Here is a 23,933-nt window from a genome sequence, read left to right as displayed (position 1 = left end):
ACCTTACATGACCAGGATACCAAAGATACATGTCAGGAGGCAGAAGAATAATTTATGATATGAACTAAAAAAAAAAAGTTAATTCCTTTTGAAGGTCAATAAGATAAAACTAAAGAAACTAGTGGTCAGATAATCCATGGGAAGTGAGATCTACCTTTTACATTTCTTACATTATGCCTGTCTAGAGCACTGATGGTGGCTGTGCAGTATATTTGACTCCCTACAGCAATGCTAAGGCTAGAATATGTGTCTTTAAATAAATCTTGCAGTAGGGTCAGAATGGACACTATTTGTCTTAATTCTGAGAAAAAAAAGAGGGGATTCCACCTCTTATCCTCTATTCCACCTCTAATCCTAAAGGGTGGAGACCAGAGTATCTTCTCACTGTTGTTGCACGGAAAGGTCTCGAAATGTATTCTCATGGTTGATCAGTTTCTTCTTTTGACATCTTTCAATGTGAGGGAATGTTGAGCCTTATAGGGTCTCTTTTACCCATCAAAATGGTGTGATCGCACTAAGACATGATTTTAAAAAAAAGGTTTGAAACATATCTGAGTGTACTTAATTGAATACTGTCTAAACAAAACTCAGTTGGTGTGATCTGAACATGTTTTCCAGTGCTACAGTCTACGATTGTTTTTCTGAGATTGCTGGCTTTAGACCATCTTATTTCCTGCTGAACAGTAACTTTTTTAAACAAAAAAGAAAGAAGTGGCTCAAGCTGAAAACTACAGGAGAGTCTCAGTTAGGTCAGTGGTTTCTGTATGTGTTTGACTGTATTGATGGAAGTTTACACAGAAATTTCTACTAAATTTGATCAGATTGAAAGAGAGGAAAGGGAAAAGGACCCATCAGTTTTTATGTTATGGGCCTCTATTAACTGTCCAGAGATCATTTAAAGTGAAGCCATTCATTTTCTACTGTCAACAAGACTCCTACCTTTTATGAGCCACCAGATCACCAATGAGGCAACAATAAAATAAGAATGGAACAGTCTGCTCCAATTTAGTAAAGAGGTAAAATTCAGTAAGATGTGCATTTCTACACTGACTTACAGACTAGAAACCAGTTAGTGCCCCAAATTGATATTATCTTGAAAGCAAAGGGAATGATCAGTTCAGACTTCCAGTGAAGAAGCTGGTATAAAATCAATTCAAGATATTTTAATGGATTTTAAAAATATTTGAAAGAATGAACTGAGTGTACATAAACAAGAAATGAAATCTACTTTGTACATGCAATAGGAAAATGAATTATAAGGGATAAGCAATATACAAGATCAATTACAGGACAGACAGTTGTATAAAGTTGTATTGAAATACTTGTATTTGATGACTGATGTTCTGCTCCTGAGAGATTCTGGTGCTGACATTATACGCTATCTCTAAAATTTATGCCAGTTAACACTTTTCACTTGAGATGGTAATTCATTTAAAGGAATTGTAATAATGTATGTTTCGCTAGCTGTGGTGATTGTAAGCTTTTACATTTCCTTTCATACATCTGCATAAGGACAAGTCTCTGTCAGTAATGGACAGAAGGACTTGGCAACATGTATTACATATTTGATTTTCTTACATCCTATCCTCTACTATTCCCATCCTCATCCTCATCCTCTCCTTCGTTCAGTACAGAAAAGTTAAATGAGCATGATTCTGTACAGATCTGCAATGTTGGAAGAGCAGTGAAGTGAAAAAATCATGAAAAATCTGACCCTCCACCCTCTCCCCAATCTGCCATACACACACTTTGTTGTGAAAATTTTGTAAGATTATCAAAAGTTCCTTCATATATTTCAACGAGCATAAAATCCCAGAATGCTTGTGCATGGATCAACTTTTTATTCCTACTCAGCAGTAAACTTGAACAGCAGATTTCACCAAGACACACACATTCTCTTTCCAAATAGTTTACATGAGTATAAATAGTTGAATTAGCATGAGAAGGTCAAAATTTCAAAGTCTTGAAAGACTCTTCAGAGCTCCCTACCAAACTTGATTTCCCACTAAACTACACAAAAGCTGAAGTTATTGAGTACTTTTTAGGTTGAGTGCTCTGATACAAGTTTGTCTTCTTTATCTATTGATTATCTTCCAGTATTTCAAACCTTTCAAACTTTCAGAGGACCATTTCGTTGTTTCTACTGAAGGTTACACCTCACATATGCATTGATGTCAAATTATTTATATAATTCAAGGGTATAAAGACACCTGTTTAACTGTCTTAACTGGAAATATGTAAATACACAGCCATCCAAATTCTGGATTAAATTGTCAAAACCCCAGCCAAATTGTAAAGACCTACACAAATGGATTAAGAAAAGGGGGGAAAATAGTAATGTCTGTTACTAATGTTAACATGATAACATCAAGACCCATTAGTCTAAGTACCCTTGCCCACTCTATCTGTCTGGCTACCCAGGCCACCTTCTACTCTCACATGATGAGGAAATATTTTTCTGTTACCAATTACCTTGCCCATAATATGCATTGGCATGCTTAAAGTTACCTGAAATATTGTTTAGGCAATTATAATCTATGTATCAGTCTTTAATCTCTTCTAGAAACACCTGATTTATTTGGCAAATCATAGTCAGAAATGGATGAGGCTTCAAATATCTGAAACTGTAATTCTGATCCATATTTCCAGGAATAAGAAAGATCAATTGCCTGACACCATGTTAATTGAATATTTTGAAGAACCTGTTCTGAAATAAAGATTGCTTCAGACTTAAAATTCTGTAGCATCATTTACTGACTTAATTTTTCTCCTTGATAGAAGTGCTTGTTTAAAGTATCTTTTTGTGATTTAAACTACTTCTCATTATAACAATGTTTCAGCAGTCTTAGGTTCATCTAAGTAGCTGGCTGCTGACAGACAAGAAACAGAATGCCTCCTTCCTCCCCACCTTTGACTTTTATTGTGGTGTTGATTATTTATTTTAGTGCATCTCCCTTGTGGCCGATTTAGGTTTCCCTTGCTGAGCTGCTGGTTCCTGCTGAGCTGGATAAGCTTTGGAAAAAATAACTTTGCTATCAGTACAAGACAATGACAGTGAAATCAATGACAATACCCCAAATGCCAGGACACTGCAGGACTTTGAAAGAAGAGAAAAATGATACTTGTTCTCTTCTTTTTAATCATCATCTTCATGAAACACAATTCAGCTCAAACTTCTGTACAAAAACAAATTGATGACCATGTCAAGCCTTTTTCAAACTAAAAGCATAATCCCCTGTAAAATGTATATATATAATAAAAACAATGGACCATATCCCAGAAGAAATCAGCAGAGCTGTGTGAGCTTCATTCCCTGTCTAAACCAGCTGAGGTTCTGACTCTTTTTTAAAAAATGCCTTCTTTTTTACTCTGCCTCCTCATTTTTCTGAAGGCATACACTGCATCTGTGACATTAATGCAGAAACCCAGAAATGGTGCATGGGGAACTGGGCTGGCTGTTAAATGCTGGTTCTTATTTGTGAAGTGCTGCTATGAGCAGAGATGTGTAACAGTGAGCCAGAAATGCCCATTAATTCCCTGAGCTCTCAAACAGCAAGAACTGTCTCCTGCTTTTTTGACTACTTTCTCCTTCTGTGATGGGGATGAGCAGAAGGTCAAAATCTGAAGGTAATCTACTGCTGGATCCACTTGCCAGTGAATGTTTCCAGATACTTCAACACAATCCAATATACAGCTCAATTGTTAGAAAAATACCCCAGAATTAGTGCTTTCTCAGACCACCCCAGCTAGGGTTCAGGATTTGGGAACCATCCTCAGCCCATGCTAATAGTCTGCATGCCATCACCTTACTGTGAGGCTAACAGAGTTAAATGACAGGAATGCAGACCCTTCCATGTTAGTTGGTCTCTATGCTAAAAAACAGTCCCAGGCTTATTTAATTTACTAGTAAAGTCATAATTCAAGTTAGATCAGGAAGAGTTGAGGATCACAAACTATTATTTGATTTGCTGAAGATCTGCAGCTGCTCATTCCTTCATCCCTTTCTTTCTCCCCAAGGTTACCTCCTGGCTCCACAGCACCAGTTCAACTCTCTGTGTGTCCATTTGGAAAAACAGATTTGTGAAATATCCAGCTTAAACATCCAAAACGAAGTAAAACAAACAACTAAAAAAGTCATAGGTATGTGCAGATGTGTGTGTGTGTATGTGCAGATGTGTACAGGCATGTTTCTAAGCAGCTGAATCAGCACAATAAAGCTCTGGAAAACCTCCAGGGAGAGTGGGAACATGAAGGCAAAGGCTATGACCTTTAAAATGAGATCTTAACTCAAAAGAATGATAACTTGTAGCCACAAACACTCATGCTTCTCTTCAGTGTGTGACATACTAACTACTATTAAGACATACACAGCCACTATTATGAGATACAGGCTCTGAATTCACTCCTATCCCTACAGCTTCGAAGTCTACATGTGTTAATAACTTGGATTTGGTTTTGTACCTGTAAGCTGAATACAAGAGAAAGGCTCTTTGCCTGAGGTTAAGATGGTCCCAACTGGCAATGTTAGTTTAGACTCCTTGAAATCCCCTCCCCTCAGAGAACTGCCACAGGAAAATTTTATTCCGCTGCTGCCTAGCCTTACATAAGCACGTTTGCCAACAGTATCTCTGTGCCCAGCTGGGAAAAGACATCACAAGGTCTGACTCCCTGCCTTCATATTGGCCAGCAATTCCTCTGATGTCTTCTCAGTTTCAAACATCAAAAGGACTTTGGACCAATATATAAATAAGAAAGGTAAGAAAAACACAGTAAAAGCATGCACATGAAAGCTTCTTGTGTCATGTGCAGCCCTTCTGTCCACAGCTAACTGGGTGCAAACAGGCAGAAGACATCTGAGTAAAAGACAGTCTCCCTTATGCCTTTCTTTTCAATTTGCTAAATGTTACCTGGACATTAATTGCTCTCAGTGCCAAAGTTCACACAAAAATGCAAATCAATAAAGGTTAAAAATACAAGAAAAAAAAGAACATGAAGAAAAAGAAGCAAAGAAGTAAAATCACAAATACTACTAAAACTGCTATTTGGCCTGCAATTCAATGAAATTTGAGGAAATCTGACTCATGGGAATTTCTTTACTCCTATTTACATTCAGCTTTAGATATCTACAGCACTTTTGCTATATATCACAGGCATGCAATCCACTACAATTAGGACATCATATTTGGCTTCTTGGCCACCAAACCTCAAATCCTGAATGCAAGTATACTACATAGGTTAGTGAATAAACTAATTATGTTTAAATTGTGGTATAGCTAGTGTGCAGCTATATGAGTTGTAGCTAGATTTCTGACATAAGATTCTGCTTTGTTGAAAAAGACTTGAAGCACTTTGCTCTTCAAGTTTGCTATTCTTCAAATATCAGTGCAAATAAGTTCAAAGTATACTCAAGAGACACAAGATTCCTCAAGGTAAGAGTAGGTATGTAATTTGATTCGAAAGGGGAAATGCAACAAAATCAAATTCAAGGGAGAGAATATACCACAAGACCAAAGCATACAACACCTCTTCCATCACTCTGCAAGCTAATCTTTAGCCAACATTTACTCTCAGCTTTTAGAAAAAGCCTGCATTCATTGGAACTTTGACTGGGACTCCCTTAATTTTAAAGGTTGATAATTCATTCTGTCTTTAGGTCACCAGGGGAGTGTGCAACTTAAACAATGAAACACATTTTGAATAACGTAGGGGCTGGAAGAAAGAGGAAAACATTGTACTGTGATTTGAATCTTCTACATGCTTAACAAAAAGGGGAACTTTTTTTCAGAAAGTATTGAAATATCTGGATGGTATTCTTTTAAAACGATACACTGGTATGGCCAAACTGAATAGTGTTGACAGTCAAGACTTCTCAAGCTGTTTGTTCAAAACAGCTATTTTTGTTCCAGGTGGGGCTGCATATATGCATTGTACTCAAGAGTTATAAACAAAACCAGTAGAGGAAACGTTTTTTTTCCAGACTTTAGGGATAAAAAAAAATCATAGAATAATGTCACTCTGTTCTAAAACAATAGTTGCTTTTTGAAAAAAATGGCATTTTGCTTGGCTTTTGGGTATCACTTATTTCAACTAACTAGTGCATTCAGGATATCATTTAATGGTGGTCAGAGGTGTCACAAAGGATTGCATTTATCAGTGCAAAGTTAAACAGTGCAATCAAAGTGTGGGTGTATTTATCTTTATCCAGGGGAGCTCACTGAGAAAAGGGACTACATGACCAACATGAGGGGCATGACAAACAGGATTTGAGATGAGCTATGTGAAAACCTGAGTGAGGTGGTAAGTGGATATTGAGTGATATCTGCAGAGAACACAAGGGAGAAAGAGGCTTAAAGTCTCAGATATGGGATCAGTCTATTATACTTTTCTTTATTCAGTAATCAGTCATGACTATAAACTGAACCAACTCAAAATTCCTTACATAGCCCTTAACCGAAAAAAACCAACAAAATCTGACTCAAAATGATGCTTTACCTACAAAATCATGACAACATCCTAGAATCTTAGATGTAAAAATAAGTTTCTCTATTAGTTGTGTTACAGTTTTGAACGCATGCTATGTTTAATGTCAATATGATACCTCTATAAAGCAGCTTCTTTAAAAATAAACACAAATGGGACAGGTCCCAGTTCTTTATTTTGCCCAGCCTTAGGTTTATATTAATTCCTGATGACAGATAAACTGATGCAGATCTTGATTTGGCTAGAAGACCTGATGGCGGTCTACAGTGTACTAGTAATTTTTTAGACAGCTGCATGAGGGACCTGCCTGTCCATCTGTCACATCTTGTTTTAACTGTGCACCTTGCTTTATTAATCGAGAGACTTACACAAAACAATATTTTTAATGAAATATTTATGTGTTTGTTCTCATTTAGTGACCAAGCCGACGGCAATCCTCTTGAGCTCTTTCCCCAGGATGGTAACATCAGATCCACATTTCATTCATTTCCCATAAATAATGCAGCTTCTCTGCTGTGATGTTATCTGTAACAGCTTACTCAAATATTTTTCAATTGCACAAATACAATAAGGAATGCTTTTTTGTAACAGTGACCTATTTATAACAGTTATAGCTCATTATTTTTTTGTACTTTAGTTTCAAAATGCAAGTCTGAGAAGATATATTCTCCTCTGTATTGGAAACATGCACATCCTATAGATCAGATGAATATAAGAAAAATATATTCTACTCTTTACTTCTTGAGCTGGTCACACTATTTTTTTTTTTAATTTGGAAATTAAATTACTAAACTTCTTAAAAGCAATTTCATTTCCAGATTGGGTTACCTTATTCTGTTCTTAAATGTTTATGACACCAACAATTTGGAATTTGCGGAAATGCTCTGAAATACAGAGTAATCCGTTTCTCCACCCCTTGTGGTTTTACCAGTGGATTAGCGGTTTTACCACTCACAGGGAAAGGCCACCCTTTCATGGCTAGAAGTTCTTATAATTCTTGCTAAATGGCTGATTCTACACAAGTATCACAATGTTTCTAGTAACAAAAACAGAACGTAGTTTATACCAAAATTTGCATTAATTAGATTTTGACTAATTTATTTCCTCCTTCCCTTATTCAATTATTTCTCCTTTATTTTAAGGAAAAAGGTTATGCTTTTCCATTTTTTCTAAAACCCAACATCACTTGCTAAAAGACATTTTAGTTTTGACTGCATAGATTGATTAATGCCACCTAAAGATCATATTAAATGGAATGAATTTAAAACAACTGATTAAGACACCACTCTTTGCATGATGAGTATATCAATAAATGAGATAAATTAACGTGCCATTACTACACTGAGAACAAAAAGAAACAAAACTCGGTTTTAATTTGGTATTAGTCTCTCCTTAAAAAATGGTGTTGCCATTTACTTAGCATTTTCAGTCATATCATAACAGATAAGAAACTTGTTTATACTAGAGTGAAAGAATAGCAATTCAACCTGTGTGCAAAAAAAAGAAAGGGACAAATCTTTCTCTTTTGAACAAGGACTTCAGTGGAGTTTTGTTTGTCTACATCAGTAGAGAACTGGCTTGAAATGTCGCATAGACATGAAAGAAAACTATTGATTTTATTACATGGATGCTGTTCCCTGATGGTTAACACTTGAGTTACATCACTTGAGTCTGGAATACTGATGAAAAATTCATTTTGATTTCTGTCACTGCTATTGCATCTAAACAGTATATTTATTATGATATAATTTTAAAGATGAATCATTCTGTTCATGTTCATGTCTCACTTCAATTCACACTGCTGTCACTAAGAATGAATGTCTGTATCTTCCTGGTCCAGGCTTTTACTTAAGCAATCCCTGGGTACGTCCCTAGTGACACTTCCAGTGGTTCTGTGCCTTCACTATTGCCCATTAGAAAGGGTCCAGGCTCTTAAAAGTAAGGGAGTACTGCAGGTGGGAGTTATGAACAATCAGTGTTTTCTTTCATGTTTAGCAACTATACTTATCATAAGGTAGAGGAACATCACTGTGTTGAAAAAAACCCAAGTGAGTGTAGGTATTCACAGTTTTTTGTAGAATCAAACACCTGTGGAAAATGTTCCTTTCTCATATTGTCATGTACAGTGGAGTTGAGCTGACTAAATGTCAGCCTCTGCAATGTAGATGTCTGCACCTGAAGTAGTTATCTATATTTGAGGGAGAAAAATGTTAATTTATCTAATCCTAAAGGAGATGTCTCAAATAGGTCAGATGAATCGTGGTCTAAAAGACTTTGTTTCTCTCTACTAATAAAAAAGAGCAAAGGGAAATTACATTAGATTTAGATATTAAAATTAGGTGAAGAGTATCTTTCCCACAGCTTGAGGCAAAGCGTTAAAAGATTTCTACAAATGAATGTATGGAACAACTAACATATGCTCCCAGCTAAAAACTTACTTTAAGTCAGCTTTTCTGGAGGATTAATGAATGCAAACCTTTTCTTTTTCCACAGGAAAATAATTGAAAAAAATATATGTGCTGAAATAAAATGCCAGTGTATATGACATCTAATGGAAAAATGCTATGGTGAGGACAATGAAAGATAGGAAAGAGAGGTAGAGTGGTATCTGAGGTATATCTTTTAGATATATGTTCTGTGTAAAACCAAAAAAAAGTAATAGCAATAGTAGTTAAAGAAGCAGCTGAGCGACAAACATGCTAAGAACAAAACAGCATCACCTTCTAGGTGAGGTAGGTCCGTTTCTTCAAAGCTTATACTACAAACACAAGAATACTTTCCAGATTAGGTTAAGAAAGTTCTGTTCTGGAGACACCAATTCTACTAGCTGAGTGACAAGACTAGTGCCACAACATGTTGCTTTTGTCTTACCTCTATAAAGAAGAGACTAGCAGCTGACGTTGGATGATGATACATATAGACGGTCACGAGGATGGCTGCAGCGACAATGAGGACCAGTACTAGAATGCCGACAATTAAGCCAGCATGAAGTGTTCCACCTTTCTTCTCCGCCGCACTGTCATCTGTGGAAGCTGCACAAACGGCAGTTATTAGCCCAGTAATTTAAGTCTTCTCCATTCCATTTCACAGCTAGCAATTGAGCATTTGCTTTTTCTGTGTTACATGCTCCTTGTTTTCCAGAGCCCAAGTTGGAAAAAGATGTTAGATGTCTCTTTCCCACAACTGAATGCTCTCATAATCTTAATGAGCAGGCATTTCCAAATGTTTTACTAATTCTAACTCAATAAACAAAATTAATATCCTTCCTTTTGAATGCAGTCTGGACATTCTGAAGTTCTTAATTACCTTCATAATGAATTTTGCTTTGATTTTCTCATAAAACTATCACGGTTGCCCTACAGACAAAAAGTACTAATTGAGTACATTTTGAATTCTGGGGTTTTTTTTAAAGCTTTGAGTTGAGACATGCCACAAACCCTTGTGAGGTCTAGTTAATAAACACATTCTGAAAGCCTGATTCATTAGCTTGGAGTGGGGTTTTGAATCACCCTATGCAAGTGAATCAGACAGCCAAAAGTGTAACAGATGGATGTTAAATGACCCTACAATATTCTAATCTTGGTCTGAATTGAACACTCATCATACCAAAGTATTACAGAAGACCATCCATTTACTAAACTTGATACCAAAAGGCTGCTTATGTTATGCTCCCATCACAAGAAAAGAGGGCTGTCTGTCACACAAGCAGCTTGTCAGCAGTGTTTCCAAATAAGTGGCTGGAAATCTTTTAACAAGACTGTAACCTTTGGGGAAAAAGTCTCTCAATAAATTTGCCAACATCTGTAGAATTGTTTGCGCTCCGGTATGATTTCTACTTTGGACAACCCAGAGTATCACAGCAAGTACAAACATGGTGTTAAGCAAGGATTCTTCAGCATCCTCTTGCATAAAAGAAGTGCTGTTCTACCCATCACTGCAGGCAAAAGAGCGATTCAGAAGCCCTAGGTTTAAGAAACAGCAGCAGAGCACTGATCATTTGGCTTCACAAACTTCTATTATTCTCCTAATATTCCCACTGCTTTCTGCCTTGCTGGCAGTCTTTCAGATCACCTCCATGCCTTACTCTGTACAAAATCTGGCTCTGGTTTCACTTATAAGAAATTTTCTTTCAATTCCACTTTTAAATTTCCTCTGACCATGCTTGTCTGCCAAGCTGACTGTAATGAAAATGGTTGATTTCTGCAGTCATCCTTTCTGTTGTGCCATCCCCCTGAACTAGTCTTTTTGGTTGTCTTAAAGTGTCATGGTCTGTGAGGTCAGGGGCTGACCCTTTTATTTGTTCTTGGAAAACAGCTATCGAGTTACGGGTACCACTTCAAACAAGTTACTGTTATTGCTTTTAATAGCAACAACAACAATAAGACCACCAATAACTGTACGTGGTCTTTTATTATTCATCAGATTGTGACTACAGCACTCCATGCTAATATTAAAAAAAGAGAACTAGAAAATAATAGAAGAAGGTTCTATTGATCTCTTATATAGTGTCAAATGACCTATATGAGGGGCGATGAAAGAAAATAGGACCGGTTAACCTCAGTGTAACAGCTCATCCATGTGTGGCAGCACTGTTTCTCCCCAGACCAAGGAAGGCTGCATGGCCCAGTGGATTGCATGGCATTGTTGTGAGAATAGGGTCAAAAATAATGAAGATGTATTATCTTATCCAAGAGCTATTTCTAACTATAACATGGAAGTAAATCTATGGGAGAGTGAAGTGATTCATGTAAATTTCCCCTGCTTTTGTCCATATTTCCTCAATATTGAGTCAGGACAGCTGAAGTGCCGCCAGCACTGCTCTGTTCTTTCTCATGAAGTCAGTAAGATAGCTTGTGGGGTAAGGAGCTGAGCAACAGAATCAGAGGAAAAAGAAAAAGAACCCAAAAATTTTACAGGCTAAACTAGGATGTGGGAGGCATTAATTAATCTAATAAAAAATTGCAAGCACGGACCCCCACTCAGTTACTGCCTAATCCTGAAGTTATCCTTCTTTTTACTGAAAAGTTCATGAATACCTGTTCATGCAGGAACTTCAGTTTTAATTTTGCTGACTGTAGACATAAAGTTTGAGCTTAGGCATGAATGGGATCCAAGAACCAGGCCTCTCCCTGCCTAAATCCTACAAAAGGATTTACTTAGCTTTCTTAAAGCTTAGTTCACACAGATGTATAGGAACTTTTTTTAAAAAAAAGCAGTATCAGCCTTTTTTTTTTTTTTTTTAACACAGTACCTACAGTGAAAATTTCCAGGCCATTCATTACATTGCAGTGAAATAAAAAGATATTGCCTAAGATGCGGAAGATCTATTTTCAAATGTATTCCTACCCAAAGGGCACTTGAAACACTTTCTGGTAGTTACAGCACTATGTAGCAAAGGATGCAAGCTTCATGGTGGAGACAGAAAAGAAAGGTGACCCTAAAAATGGTTCCTTTAACTTTCAGGCAGCAGAGTCTTTTACTTGACATAACAATTAATAATTTATTAAATAGCTATTCACTTTCAGCAGAGAATAGATGAATGTATACAAGCTCATTTTAATTTCTGTTCATGTACTGTAACAATATTTAGTACTTGCACATATCGCCAAGCAAATGCAAATTAAGCAACTGAAAGGCCATCAGGAAAGGCCTGCTTTATTGTACATGCTCTGGGTTCAGCTATTAATTCCCAGTGATGAGCAGTTAGTTGTGTGAGTCACCCTACTGAGAAGTAACTGCTCCCCAGAAGGAGCAGGGGATTCATAGTTTGTCTGTCTCATAATTGCCTTTTTGACAGTTCTTTGACTCTTCCCTTCAATGCCACATCGGTGCATCATAAACTACTTTATCACTTGTACCCATTTTCAGGCCAATTTGCACTAAATGAGTAATTTGTATTGTTACTATGTTATGGCTGAAGATAGAACATCATATCCTACATACTGAAAAATGCTGGACTTCAGCAAATGTCCTAAACACTTTATAAAGGGCATGAAATTAATCTCCTTTAATTTGATATTTTCTCAGTGTTTAGCATCGAGCTTTGCAAACGAGAATGCTATCTCTTCCAAATAACACAGGTGACAACTGCCTGCCCAGATTTCTACTAGGCTAGGGTGGAGCACAGCATGGACATCAGGGCAGTGATCAGAATGCCAAATACAAAAAATAATGAAATACGAGAAATGCTTTTCTTAAATGACAACAAGTGTGAGTAACTTGTAATTTCCATAATCGAAATTCAGTTCATTGACCCCTGGGCTCAAATACTCCTGAGAAATTGATTTTGCTCTCTTTGCACAGAGACAATAAACAGTGTTGTCAACTTTGAAAATACTCTTTGCTGCAAAATCAACTGACAGTTCTTTTAAAAAGCCACCAAGGGAAGTAGAAAAAACAGACATCGAAACTTTTTCAGGTGAAGAAATATTATGAAGGTTATCACAGTGTATCTGCTGTTCCAGGCAAGGCTAAACCCATGGGAGGATATTTATCTTATGACCGATCCTTTTTCAAACGGAACTTTCTCAGTGGAACTTTCCCCAAACTTTCCTTTTCTTGTGCTCAGAAAAGTAATTATTACATATAATATGCTCTATTTATAACTCCTCCCCAAATTCTTACATGTATAAACCTTTTAAGCAGAAGGAGTGTGTTAATCTCTGCAAGGTTAGTCTGCTTCTCATTAAGTGCTGAATGACAGCGCAGAATCAGCAAGTAACCTTTTTTCCCCAAATATAAAGGCACACAATACAAACATGAAATAATGTTCTCCTGCTGGAATGCTGTATAAAAATGTTCTCATTGTTTGCATGATAAACACATAAAGACTATATAATCTTTGATTTCATATTACTATACCATGTATCTAGTTAGAGTTGGGTTAGCTTCTTTTGGTGCAGGGAAAACAAAAAACTCAAGGATTTATCATGAATGAAAATCTTGTCCTTGTTCATAGGGACTGTGATGCTGACAAACTGGGACTGTTATTTAGAGTGTTTGAAAACATGTTGTGGATACTTTCTCAAAATAATTTATCTCACTATTGCATATCATGGAGGTCTGCAAAATAATAAAATACAGTATTTTCTATTATCTAAATTTAAGGTTTACACAAAGTTTCTATTGTGATAGTTTTATACATGAGAAAACAAAATTGTGGTACATACATGCACACCTCTCATGACATGAGATGGAAAAGAGTTTACTTACCAGAGATTAATTGTCAGTGAGAGTAGAGATACAAAAAAGTGTTATGGTAAAATGGATGAAAAATAGGTTCTGTTACCTCCTGGCTAGAAGCTTTCCCTTATATAAGGTGACATGGAACTAAGGGCAAATGACAGATAAAAAGTAGAATTTAATTGTGTGGAATTACAAAATAAAACTTTGCTTCTTCCCTCCAAGAGCCGTGTCATTTCTTTCTACTCTTGCATTTAGATCAGATGGTAAAAAGCTCCATTTCAAACTCAATTCTTATATGCATGTGCATCTTTATGGGATAAAATGCAATACCTTATTTGACCCTCTGACTGACACAGCTATACTAGCAAAGCCAGGGATATAGATGACCTAAATATCAGCAATCACACTAAAGAAGATAACTCAGTACCAAGCTTTCTTCTCTTCTCCCCTCTTTTTACCAAATGAATGAATTTTCATGGCAAACCCTTGAATTTCTCACAAAGAGATAGAGAATGAAGCCTGCAATTTCTTCTCATATAGGAATGCTTTATGATAAACTGAGTGGTTGCTCTTAGGTCACACGGCAGCAATTGGATGAATTCTTAATGTTCATCAAAACCCATAATTTTTTTAGCTGGTTGGTCAGATGAATATGAACCTGTACTTGGCACTGGTGAGGCCACACCTCCAATACTGTCATCAGTTTTGGGATCCTCACTACAAGAAAGACATTGAGGTGCTGGAGTGTGTTCAAAGAAAGGCAACAAAGCTGGTGAAGAGTCTAGAGCATGTCATGTGAGGAGCGGCTGAGGGAACTGGGGTTGTTTAGTCTGGAGAAAAGAAAGCTGAGGGGAGACCTTATCGCTGTCTACAACTACCTGAAAGAAGGTTGTAGTGAGGCGGGGGTCGGTCTCTTTTCCCAAGTAGCAAGTGATAGGATAAAAGGGAATTCCCTCAAGTTGAACCAAGGGAGGTCTAGAGCGGATACTGGGAAAAATTTCTTCACCAAAAGGGTGGTCAAGCATTGGAACAGGCTGCCCAGGGAAGTGGTTGAGTCACCATCCCTGGAGGTGTTTAAAAGGCACACAGATGTGGTGCTTAGGGACATGGTTTAGTGGTGGACTTGGCAGTGTTAGGTTAATGGTTGGCCTTGATGATCTTAAAGGTCTCTTCCAACCTAAATGACTCTATGATTCTATCACAGGGGTATGAGAGCCTCTATACAGCACTACTGGTACAGAAATGCAGGTTTATTAAGTTGGCAGCATTCCTGGCATGTTCTTATTTTTACAGCAAAACGGGTCTGGATACAAGTGCATGAAAATTGCTCCTACGGATGAAGCAGACTGGAAAAAGTAGAGACTTTTATGTACTCGTAAGTCTCTACAGTAGAGACTTATGTACTCATTTACTTTTATTACTTAGGAGTATGCACTATGTAGATTAAACATTACAGAAACAGAATGTGTGACGATATTTTCAGAGTCTCCATGCAGACATGTCATTTTTTAATAGTTTAGTTGTTAACTGCAGAACTTCCTTTGCATTCCTTAATGTACCCTTTAGGTAATGACTATTTCAGTATTGGCCATGATTTTGAAGCTGTAGCATGTCCAGCTTTATAAAACTACATTTACAGATTAAAGTAGATTGTGCCATACTATTAATACTAATGCAAAACTAGTATCTTATTGTTCTTACAAAAAACCCACTATCCTTCAAATACTAGCTTAGGAAAGTAAGATACGGTTATACATTACTGTTATTATAAGCATATATCATTATATTCTAATACAAACATTTAACATGATAATTCATCTTTCCAAAGAGCTTACAAACAAATTGCCGATACCTGCCTACAGAATCTAAAATTAGGCAGAATTAGGTACAGATAAAGAGTAGACCTCTAATGCAAAATTAATATTTTCACAGTAATTTTTCTAACTGGAACTATGTAAAAACCACCCTTATAGTATCCCAAAGGGGAGCTTCTTTGCATCAGTATTTCAACTGTAAAATTATTATAGAATCACAGAAACTTGATGATCCTTAAAGAAGGTAGCATTTAGGTCACTTAAAACTTGCTATGACAGCACAATACAACTTTTTTTTATATTGTCCACAGGTGCTATTCTCCATCAGAGACTGTAAGTTTTGTAATTGGTTCTGTATAAAATATTTCTGTCTGAGGTCCTGAGCTGTGGGGAAAATGAGATATACTGAAAGGTGATTTTTTAGCTGCCTATTTGTACTTGTTGATTGGGTGCTGGGAAGTATTTTTGCTAGTTATATATATCTGATATATAAACACAGGCATGTACTGCATGCTATTTGATGTAAAAGCCATCTATGATAATATAAAGCCAGCTTTTCAAAAATTATCTAAGAAAGTAATCAAGCAATTTTCATCCTTCTCCAAGGTCTATTTCAGGGTAATAAAACTGTCTGCCAGTAACAGTGCAGGAACATTCTGATTTTGGGAATATCAGCTGAATATGGCAAGTCAAACCCATCTCTCCTCACTGCTGTCCCTGTTATCTGCCTGATATGGTACTGTAGCTATGTTAATCTCATTCGACCATCCTTACACCCACAACTGTTCTTCTTCCAGTCATCCTTGGGACTCTTATTGGTCTGGTTCCTCTCATCCAGGAGCTCTAGGGTGTCTGATAGCTGTTTTATAGAATCATAGAGTCATTTAGGTTGGAAGAGACCTTTAAGATCATCAAGGCCAACCATTAACCTAACACTGCCAAGTCCACCACTAAACCATGTCCCTAAGCACCACATCTGTGTGCCTTTTAAACACCTCCAGGGATGGTGACTCAACCACTTCCCTGGGCAGCCTGTTCCAATGCTTGACCACCCTTTTGGTGAAGAAATTTTTCCCAGTATCCGCTCTAGACCTCCCTTGGTGCAACTTGAGGGAATTCCCTTTTGTCCTATCACTTGCTACTTGGGAAAGAGATCATAGATAACAGAATCATAGAATGTCCTGAGTTGGAAGGGACCAGCAACAATCACTGAGTCCAATTCCTGTCCCTGCACAGGACAGCCCCAAAATTCACACCATGTGTCTGACGGCATTGTCGAAATGCTTCTTGAATATTGTTAGGCTTGGCACCATGACTACCTCCCTGGGGAGCCTGTTCCAGTGCTCCACCACCCTCTGGGTAAGAAACTTTTCATAATATCCAACCTAAACCTCCCCTGGCACATCTTCCTGACATTCCCTTGGGTCCTGTCATTGGTCACCAGAGACAAGAGACCAGCGCCTGCCCCTCCTCTGTCTCCACTTGTGAGGAAGCTGCAGGCTGCTGTGAGGTCTCCCCTCAGCCTCCTCTTCTCCAGGCTGAATAAACCAAGTGACTTTAGCTGCTCCTCATACGGTTTCTCCTCTAAACCCTTCACCAACTTTGTGCCCCTCCTCTGGACACTGTAGTAGCTTTATATCCTTAATGCACTGTGGTGCCCACAACTGCATGCAGTACTCAAGGTGAGGCCGCACCAGGGCAGAGCAGAGTGGGACAATCCCCTCCCTCGGCCGGCTGCAATGCAGGGCTTGATGCACCCCAGGGCACGGTTGGCCCTCTTGGCTGCCAGAGCATGCTGTTCGCTTATGTTCAACTTGTCCTTGACCAGAACCCCCAGATCCCTCTCCATGTAGCTGTTCTCTAGCCTCTCATTCCCCAGTCTGTATGAACATCCAGGGTTGCCATGCCCCAGGTGCAAAATCCAGCACTTGCCCTTGTTAAACTTCATACGGTTGGTGATCGCCCAGCTCTCCAATCTGTCCAGATCCCTCTGCAGGGCCTTTCTGCCCTTGAGGGTGTCAAGAGCTCCTCCCAATTTTGTGTTTGTATTCTTTCCAGTCCTGCATCCAAGTAATTTATGAAGACATTAAAGAGTACTGGCCGCAGGATGGATCCCTGTGGAACACGCTAGTAACTGGCTGCCAGCCTGGTGTAACCCCATTTACTACAACCCTTTGGGCCCGACCCATCAGCAAATTGCTCACCCACTAATTATGTGTTTATCCAGCTGTACGCTGGACATTTCATCCAGGAGGATACTGTGAGTGACAATATTGAAGGTTTTACTGAAATCCAAAGACTACATCGACTGGCTTCCCTTAGTCAACTAGGTGGGTAACCTCGTCTTAGAAGGAAATTAAGTTTGTTAAGCAGGACTTTCCACTCATGAACCCGTGCTGGCTGGAACCAATGACCGCATTGTCTTTCAGGTGTTTTTCAATGCCTCCCAGAATAGTCTTCTCCATAACTTTGCCAACATTCACTTCAAAATAACCTCCTTTCAGGTCCCCTCAGCCTTCTTTTCTCCAGTCTAAACAATCCCAGGTCCCTCAGGTGATCCTCATACGACCTCATAGAATCACAGAATCACAGAATGGTAGGGGTTGAAGGGACCTCTGGAGATCATCTTGTCCAACCCCCCTGCTTGAGCAGGCACATCTAGAGCAGGGGGCACAGGAACATATCCAGGTGGGTTTTGAATGTCTCCAGGGAAGGAGACTCCACAACCTCCCTGGGCAGCCTGTTCCACTGCTCTGGCACCCTCACAGGAAAGAAGTTTTTTCTCATGTTTAGGTCCTGTCAATGAGCACCACTAAAAAGAGTCTAGTCCCATTGTCTTGACACCCACCCTTTAGATATTTATAGGTATTAATGAAATTCCCCCTCAGTCTTCTCCAGGCTAAACAAACCCAGGTCTCTCAGCCTTTCCTCATAAGGGAGATGATCCAGTACCCTCATCATCTTGATAGCTCTCTGCTGGACTTGCTCGAGCAGTTCTACATCCTTCTTAAACTGGGGGGCCCAAAACTGGACACAGTCCTCCAAATGTGGTCTCACTAGGGCAGAGTAGAGGGGGAGGATAACCTCTCCATCTGCTGGCCACACTCCTTTTAATGGAGCCCAGGATATTGTTGGCCTTCTTGGGCACAAGGGCACATTGTTGGCTCAGGGTCAGCTTGCCGTCCACCAGCTCTCCCAGGTCCTTCTCAACAGAGCCGCTTTCCAGCAGGTCACCCCCAGCCTGTACTGGTGCCTGGGGTTGTTCCTCCCCAGGTGCAGGACCTTGCACTTGGTTTTGTTGAATTTCATGAGGTTCCCCTCAGCCCAGACCTCCAGCCTGTCCAGGTCTCATTGGATGGCAGCACATCCTTCTGGTGTATCAGCCACCCCTCCCAGCTTGGTCTTATCTGCAAACTTGCTGAGGTTACACTCTATCCCATCATTCAGGTCATTGATGAATATGTTGAACAGGAGTGGACCCTACAGGTTGGTCAAGCATGATCTCCCCTTGGTGAATCCATGTTGACTATTTCTGATAACTTTCTTGTCCTCTACATGCCTGGAGATGACCTCTAGGATGAACTGCTCCATCACCTTTCCAGGGGTGGAGGTGAGCCTGACTGGCCTAGTTTCCCAGTTTTCCTTCTTGCCCTTTTTGAAGATTGGAGCGACACTTGCTGTCCTCCAGTCCTCAGGTACCTCTCCTGTCCTCCACGACCTCTCAAAGATGATGGAGAGTGGCTCAGCAAGAACATCCACGAGCTCCCTCAGGACTTGCAGGTGCACCCCATCGAGGCCCATGGATTTGCAAGGATACAGTTTGCATAAGTAGTCTCTGACCCAATCCTTCTCAACGGATGGTAAGTCTTCCTTTCTCCAGATTTTTTTCTCTCTCTTCTGGGTGCTGAGATGCCTGAGGGCCAGCCTTAGCAGGAAAGACCGAGGCAAAGAAGGCATTCAGTAACTCTGCCTTCTCTGCATCCTGCGTTGCCAGGGACCCTTCCTTGTTCAGCAGTGGGCCCACTGTATCCCCAGTCTTCCTTTTACTGCTGATGTATTTAAAGAAGCCCTTCTCGTTATCTTTGACATGCCTTGCCAGATTTAACCCAAGTGGGCCTTGGCCTTCCTCGTCTCATCTCTGCACACCCTGACAACACTCTGATATTCCTCCCACATGGCCAGTCCCTTTTCCATGTACTGTGAACCTCCCTCTTCCATTTGAGTTTCTCTAGAAGCTTTTTTGCTCATCCATGTGTGTCTCCTGGCTCCTCTGCCTGCCTTCTTCCTCCTGGGGATGCACAGATCTTGAGCTCGGAGGAAGTGGTCCTTGAATACTGTCCAGCTCTCTTGGACCCCCCTGCCTTCCAGAGCCCTAGCCCATGGGATTCCTCCTAGCAGGTCTTTGAAGAGGCCAAAGTTGGCCCTCTTGAAGTCCAAGGTTGTAAATCAACTTGTTGCTCTGCTTCTACCATGCAGTATCCTAAACTTGACCATCTCATGGTCACTGCAGCCAAGGCTGCCCCCGACTCTCACATCCTCAACCAGCCCTTCCTTGCTCATTAGGATAAGGTCGAGCAGCACATCTTGTCTTGTTGGCTCCTCCACCACTTGCATCAAAAAGTTGTCCTCAATGCTCTGTAGGAACCTTTTGGATTGTGCATGGCTCACTGTGTTGCTTGTCTAGACTTGTTCTCTAGACCCTTCACCAGCTTCATTGCTCTTTGCATACGAATGAGACAAGTTTCCTCTTGAGAAATCTCTACAAGCTATTTGGCAACACCTCGTCTCCATGTGTTTGCTCTCCTCTTTGGGCAGCCAAAGAGCAGAAAACTTTTCATGTGCATGGTCTGGGGCTAACCTGCACCTATAGGTCCAAGTTCACTCCACCAGCCCTCCACCCTATTTATGTATGTAATATCTGGCCTGGAAGCTGTATCACCCTATTTGCATGACTGTGGCTTTGAGTTAATATGCTCCTGCAAAGAGAGAGGACATAGTGTTTCAGACAGCTGAACACACAGGATTAGAGCATACAGTGAACTCAGCACAGCCACTGCATTTTTCCCCTCTTTTGGGCCTCCATTTACATCTGGAATGTGAGTCTACCAGGAGACTGCTTGTTTTATGGGGCAGGTATATGGTCCTCTAAAGCTAAGTTTTTTTCCTGTACATAATGCAAATTCCTGAATAGATGATTAATGACCTACATACAGTAACTGTGGGAGGGAATAAGGGAATGTACAGTTGGAAGGATTCTCCAGAGGCTCAGAGGAATCTCCATAAAAATATTCTCTCTTCCTTTTTAGGAACAGTCTGCTCTGGGCTTAGCTTCTTCCTGGTAACAGAGTATGATTTTCTTGCTTTTTGCGTTCATTCCCTTAGCAATTGTTAACATTTGGAGGTTAAGCCATTGCTACACTTTACTTGGTTTCATGATGATTTGTAAAGTTATGGCTCAGCTAATGCTTTAAAAATTGGTTTCCAATTGCATGTAAGGAATGAAAAGCGGTCTTTGAGTGAGAAAATTATGAACTGTAACTAAAAAATTCTGAATTCAGTATCTGGCTTTGCTATCAATTTTCAGTAGGACCCAGGGCAACTCAATAAGCCTCTCCAAGACTGATCAACTGCTTAGTGCAGCAAATGGACAACAGTGCACTAAAATCAAATCCCTCTGTTTATAGGATGACAGCACTCTGAATGTGTTAGCTAAGGACTTTCATTCTTCTTCTCTAAAATATCACCTAACGCTACAACAGTTGTGTGGTGGGTTGACCCTGGCTGGATGCCAGGTGCCCACCAAAGCTGCTCTATCAGTCCCCCTCCTCAGCTGGACAGGGGAGAGAAAATGTAATGAAAGGTGTTTGGGACAAGATAAGATCAGGGAGGTTACTCACTGATTACTGGCATAGGCAAAACAGGTCAAGCAGGCTGTTCCTCTCTAAAGCTGTGTCTAATGCTTCCAACTACCATGCCACGCCCACCTTGTGGAGACAGAACAACTTCAGGAACTTCAACTCAATGATAAGTGCACAACTATATTAGTCTTCTTTCACCTGACCTCCTTTTTTCCCATCTGTCACAATGACACGTGCACACTGATCTCAAAGATGAGTTAACAATGGGTTAACTCCACGTACAATAGACAGAAGATCAAAGGAGCTTTGTGTGCCCTAGCTGTCACACTGCCACAGCACTGTGACAGCAACAGGAGCAGCTGATAAGATAAAACATTAAGTAATGCAGCCTGGTCTTAAAAATTTTTCCAGTCTATTACATTTAGCCCTCCATAAGACCTCCATTTAGATCTACATGTGGTTTTCACATTAACCCTTTGCCTTTATGGCAAAGTCATGACAACTGTAAGAACAGATACTGTATATAACTTTATACCTGGCTTAGAAAACCAAAGACAAACTAAACTGGTTTAAGTCAGAGTTCAATATAAGTCAAAGTGTCTACACATAGTTGTTCTGGTTTAGCTAAACTGTTTTAACATCATGCTCCTTTAACCTAATGTGTTATATAATGCCTAACATGATGTGAAAATTCCCTTTTATGCTAGACACAGAAAATGACATTTGCTCTCTAGGGGATACATTCCAGTGCCACTACTTTGGAAAACCTCTGCCGTTATTTAATTTTCTGCAGACTGGATTGGTGTTTTTTACATATTCTGTGGTGACAGCTGTAATAAGATGATCACAGCAAAACTGGGATGCAGTGGAGATGCAAGAAATTCTAGAAAATACACAAATGTCTTGTCCTAAGTAACATCTTAGTACAATCCAAAGTACCATGAAACAAACATAAAATAACACAATTTGTTAATGTGACCAACTTAAATGTCCTAAGAATAAATATTCTTAATCTGTGATTCTATTTTTTACCTAGAATGGATGACTTCAACACTTTTCATTTGTATTTACTTTAAAAAACATGCATGAAGCCCACTGGTCATTGCATATAATATATAGAATACATTTCTTCCTGTGTCTGATGCACAAGGTAGATGGGTATATTTATATCAGAGGCTGTTGCTTTTCCAAGCTTATGCTCTTGGCTTTGGAAGGCTCCATTTCCATTAGATATCTGCCAGCACACACTGATATAGTATACTGAACACCAGCAAGTCTGTATATGCTTTCCTTAAGTTACAAGATTTCCTGAGAAAGAAGAACTTGAATTACACTGGGACATCATTTCATGTTTCTTACAGCAACATACTATGGTAGATCCCATACTTTTTTCTAAGTATAATGCTTTCCTATGCTGAGTATTACAGCTGAACTTGCAGAAAGCAGTGAGCAGCATTTAGCAAATTGCTTGGCGTGTAAAGTTCAGCTTTGATCATGGTTTGATCATACTGAAGAGAACAGGAGAGATCTCTAATATATCTTAAGACCTGTCTCTAACTAGTGCTGAGAATAGTCTGCTGAGAAATGGTAGAGGAGAAACAGCTTGGAAACGTTCAGGGAGAAACAGAATAAAATGTGGAGATGTATCAGCATCTCTTAGCTTGTAATCTACAGTGTAAAATACAATATATGGAAAGACTTGCTGACTTCTTTGAGTTATATTTTATTTGTTCCCTTTGGAATTCCCTTCCTACCTAAATATAAGAAAAAGGGTAAAAAAAAGATTACAATAAACTGTTTACAAGGCTCTTTCTGGTTTATTTGATAATCAGGGTGGCTAATTCTTCTTCTTGAATCTACCTTTCTTCATATTCTTATCCTATTAACACATTTCTATCCATCACCACCTATTTTGCTTACCTCTGTATTCTGATACTTTTCTCTATGTCGTCTTCTATTTCCATCACTACTGAAACCATTCCAAAACTGCTCCTTCATATGAATTTTTTTATACAAGCATAGCATATAGTACAGCATAGATAAAGTAAACCTTATGACAAGTTGTCTCCAAGGAAATCTTTGCTTGCCTAAAATTGTATGAACCCTGCAATTTTAGGGGAACATCAGCAGTTTTGACTAAGTGGAAAATACAGACGTAAACATACAATTACATAATCCATAAACTATTCTCAACAGGATTTTTGCAATAACGGTAAAAGCCTTACATCCTCCCTTTCTCATGAGAGAAGAGTAGAAGAAGAGGTGTGAATCTTGGCCTGCCAGGTTTCTGGACAGGAATGAAAACAGAAAATGTTAGCTAGGACACCCTGAAGAGAGTTAACATAAGGAAACCTCGGGTACCTACAGGTAAGATGCCCACTCTTAGCATGTCATTTAGATTTTTCTCTGTAGCTGATGGAGCTAGGCACCTCTATAGTAACTTATCCCACTTTGGTGTACTTTGGGTACTTCTTTTAGGATGACACGAATTACTTCCTCTTGCCCATTGCTTGCCACTGGCTATGAGAAAGACCCAAAAGAAGAGCTTGTGGCTTTCTGGCTAACTCCAGATAAGATGAAGGCTCTGGAAGGTCAT

General features: G+C 39.3%; 1 protein-coding gene across 2 annotated transcripts in view; it reads right to left on the bottom strand.

The window, feature by feature from the left end:
* Positions 1 to 23,933, bottom strand: part of PLXDC2 (plexin domain containing 2) — a 278,546-nt gene that overhangs the window by 3,593 nt on the left and 251,020 nt on the right. For both annotated transcript variants that reach the window (XM_064444755.1, XM_064444756.1), the window contains one exon: positions 9,352 to 9,512. In XM_064444755.1, coding sequence (XP_064300825.1) covers positions 9,352 to 9,512 — 161 coding nt within the window. The remainder of the gene's footprint in view (positions 1 to 9,351; positions 9,513 to 23,933) is intronic.

The sequence above is a fragment of the Phalacrocorax carbo genome, chromosome 2 (assembly GCF_963921805.1).
Source record: "Phalacrocorax carbo chromosome 2, bPhaCar2.1, whole genome shotgun sequence".
NCBI classification, from domain to species: Eukaryota; Metazoa; Chordata; class Aves; order Suliformes; family Phalacrocoracidae; genus Phalacrocorax; species Phalacrocorax carbo.
This window is presented reverse-complemented; position numbering and strand designations above follow the sequence as displayed.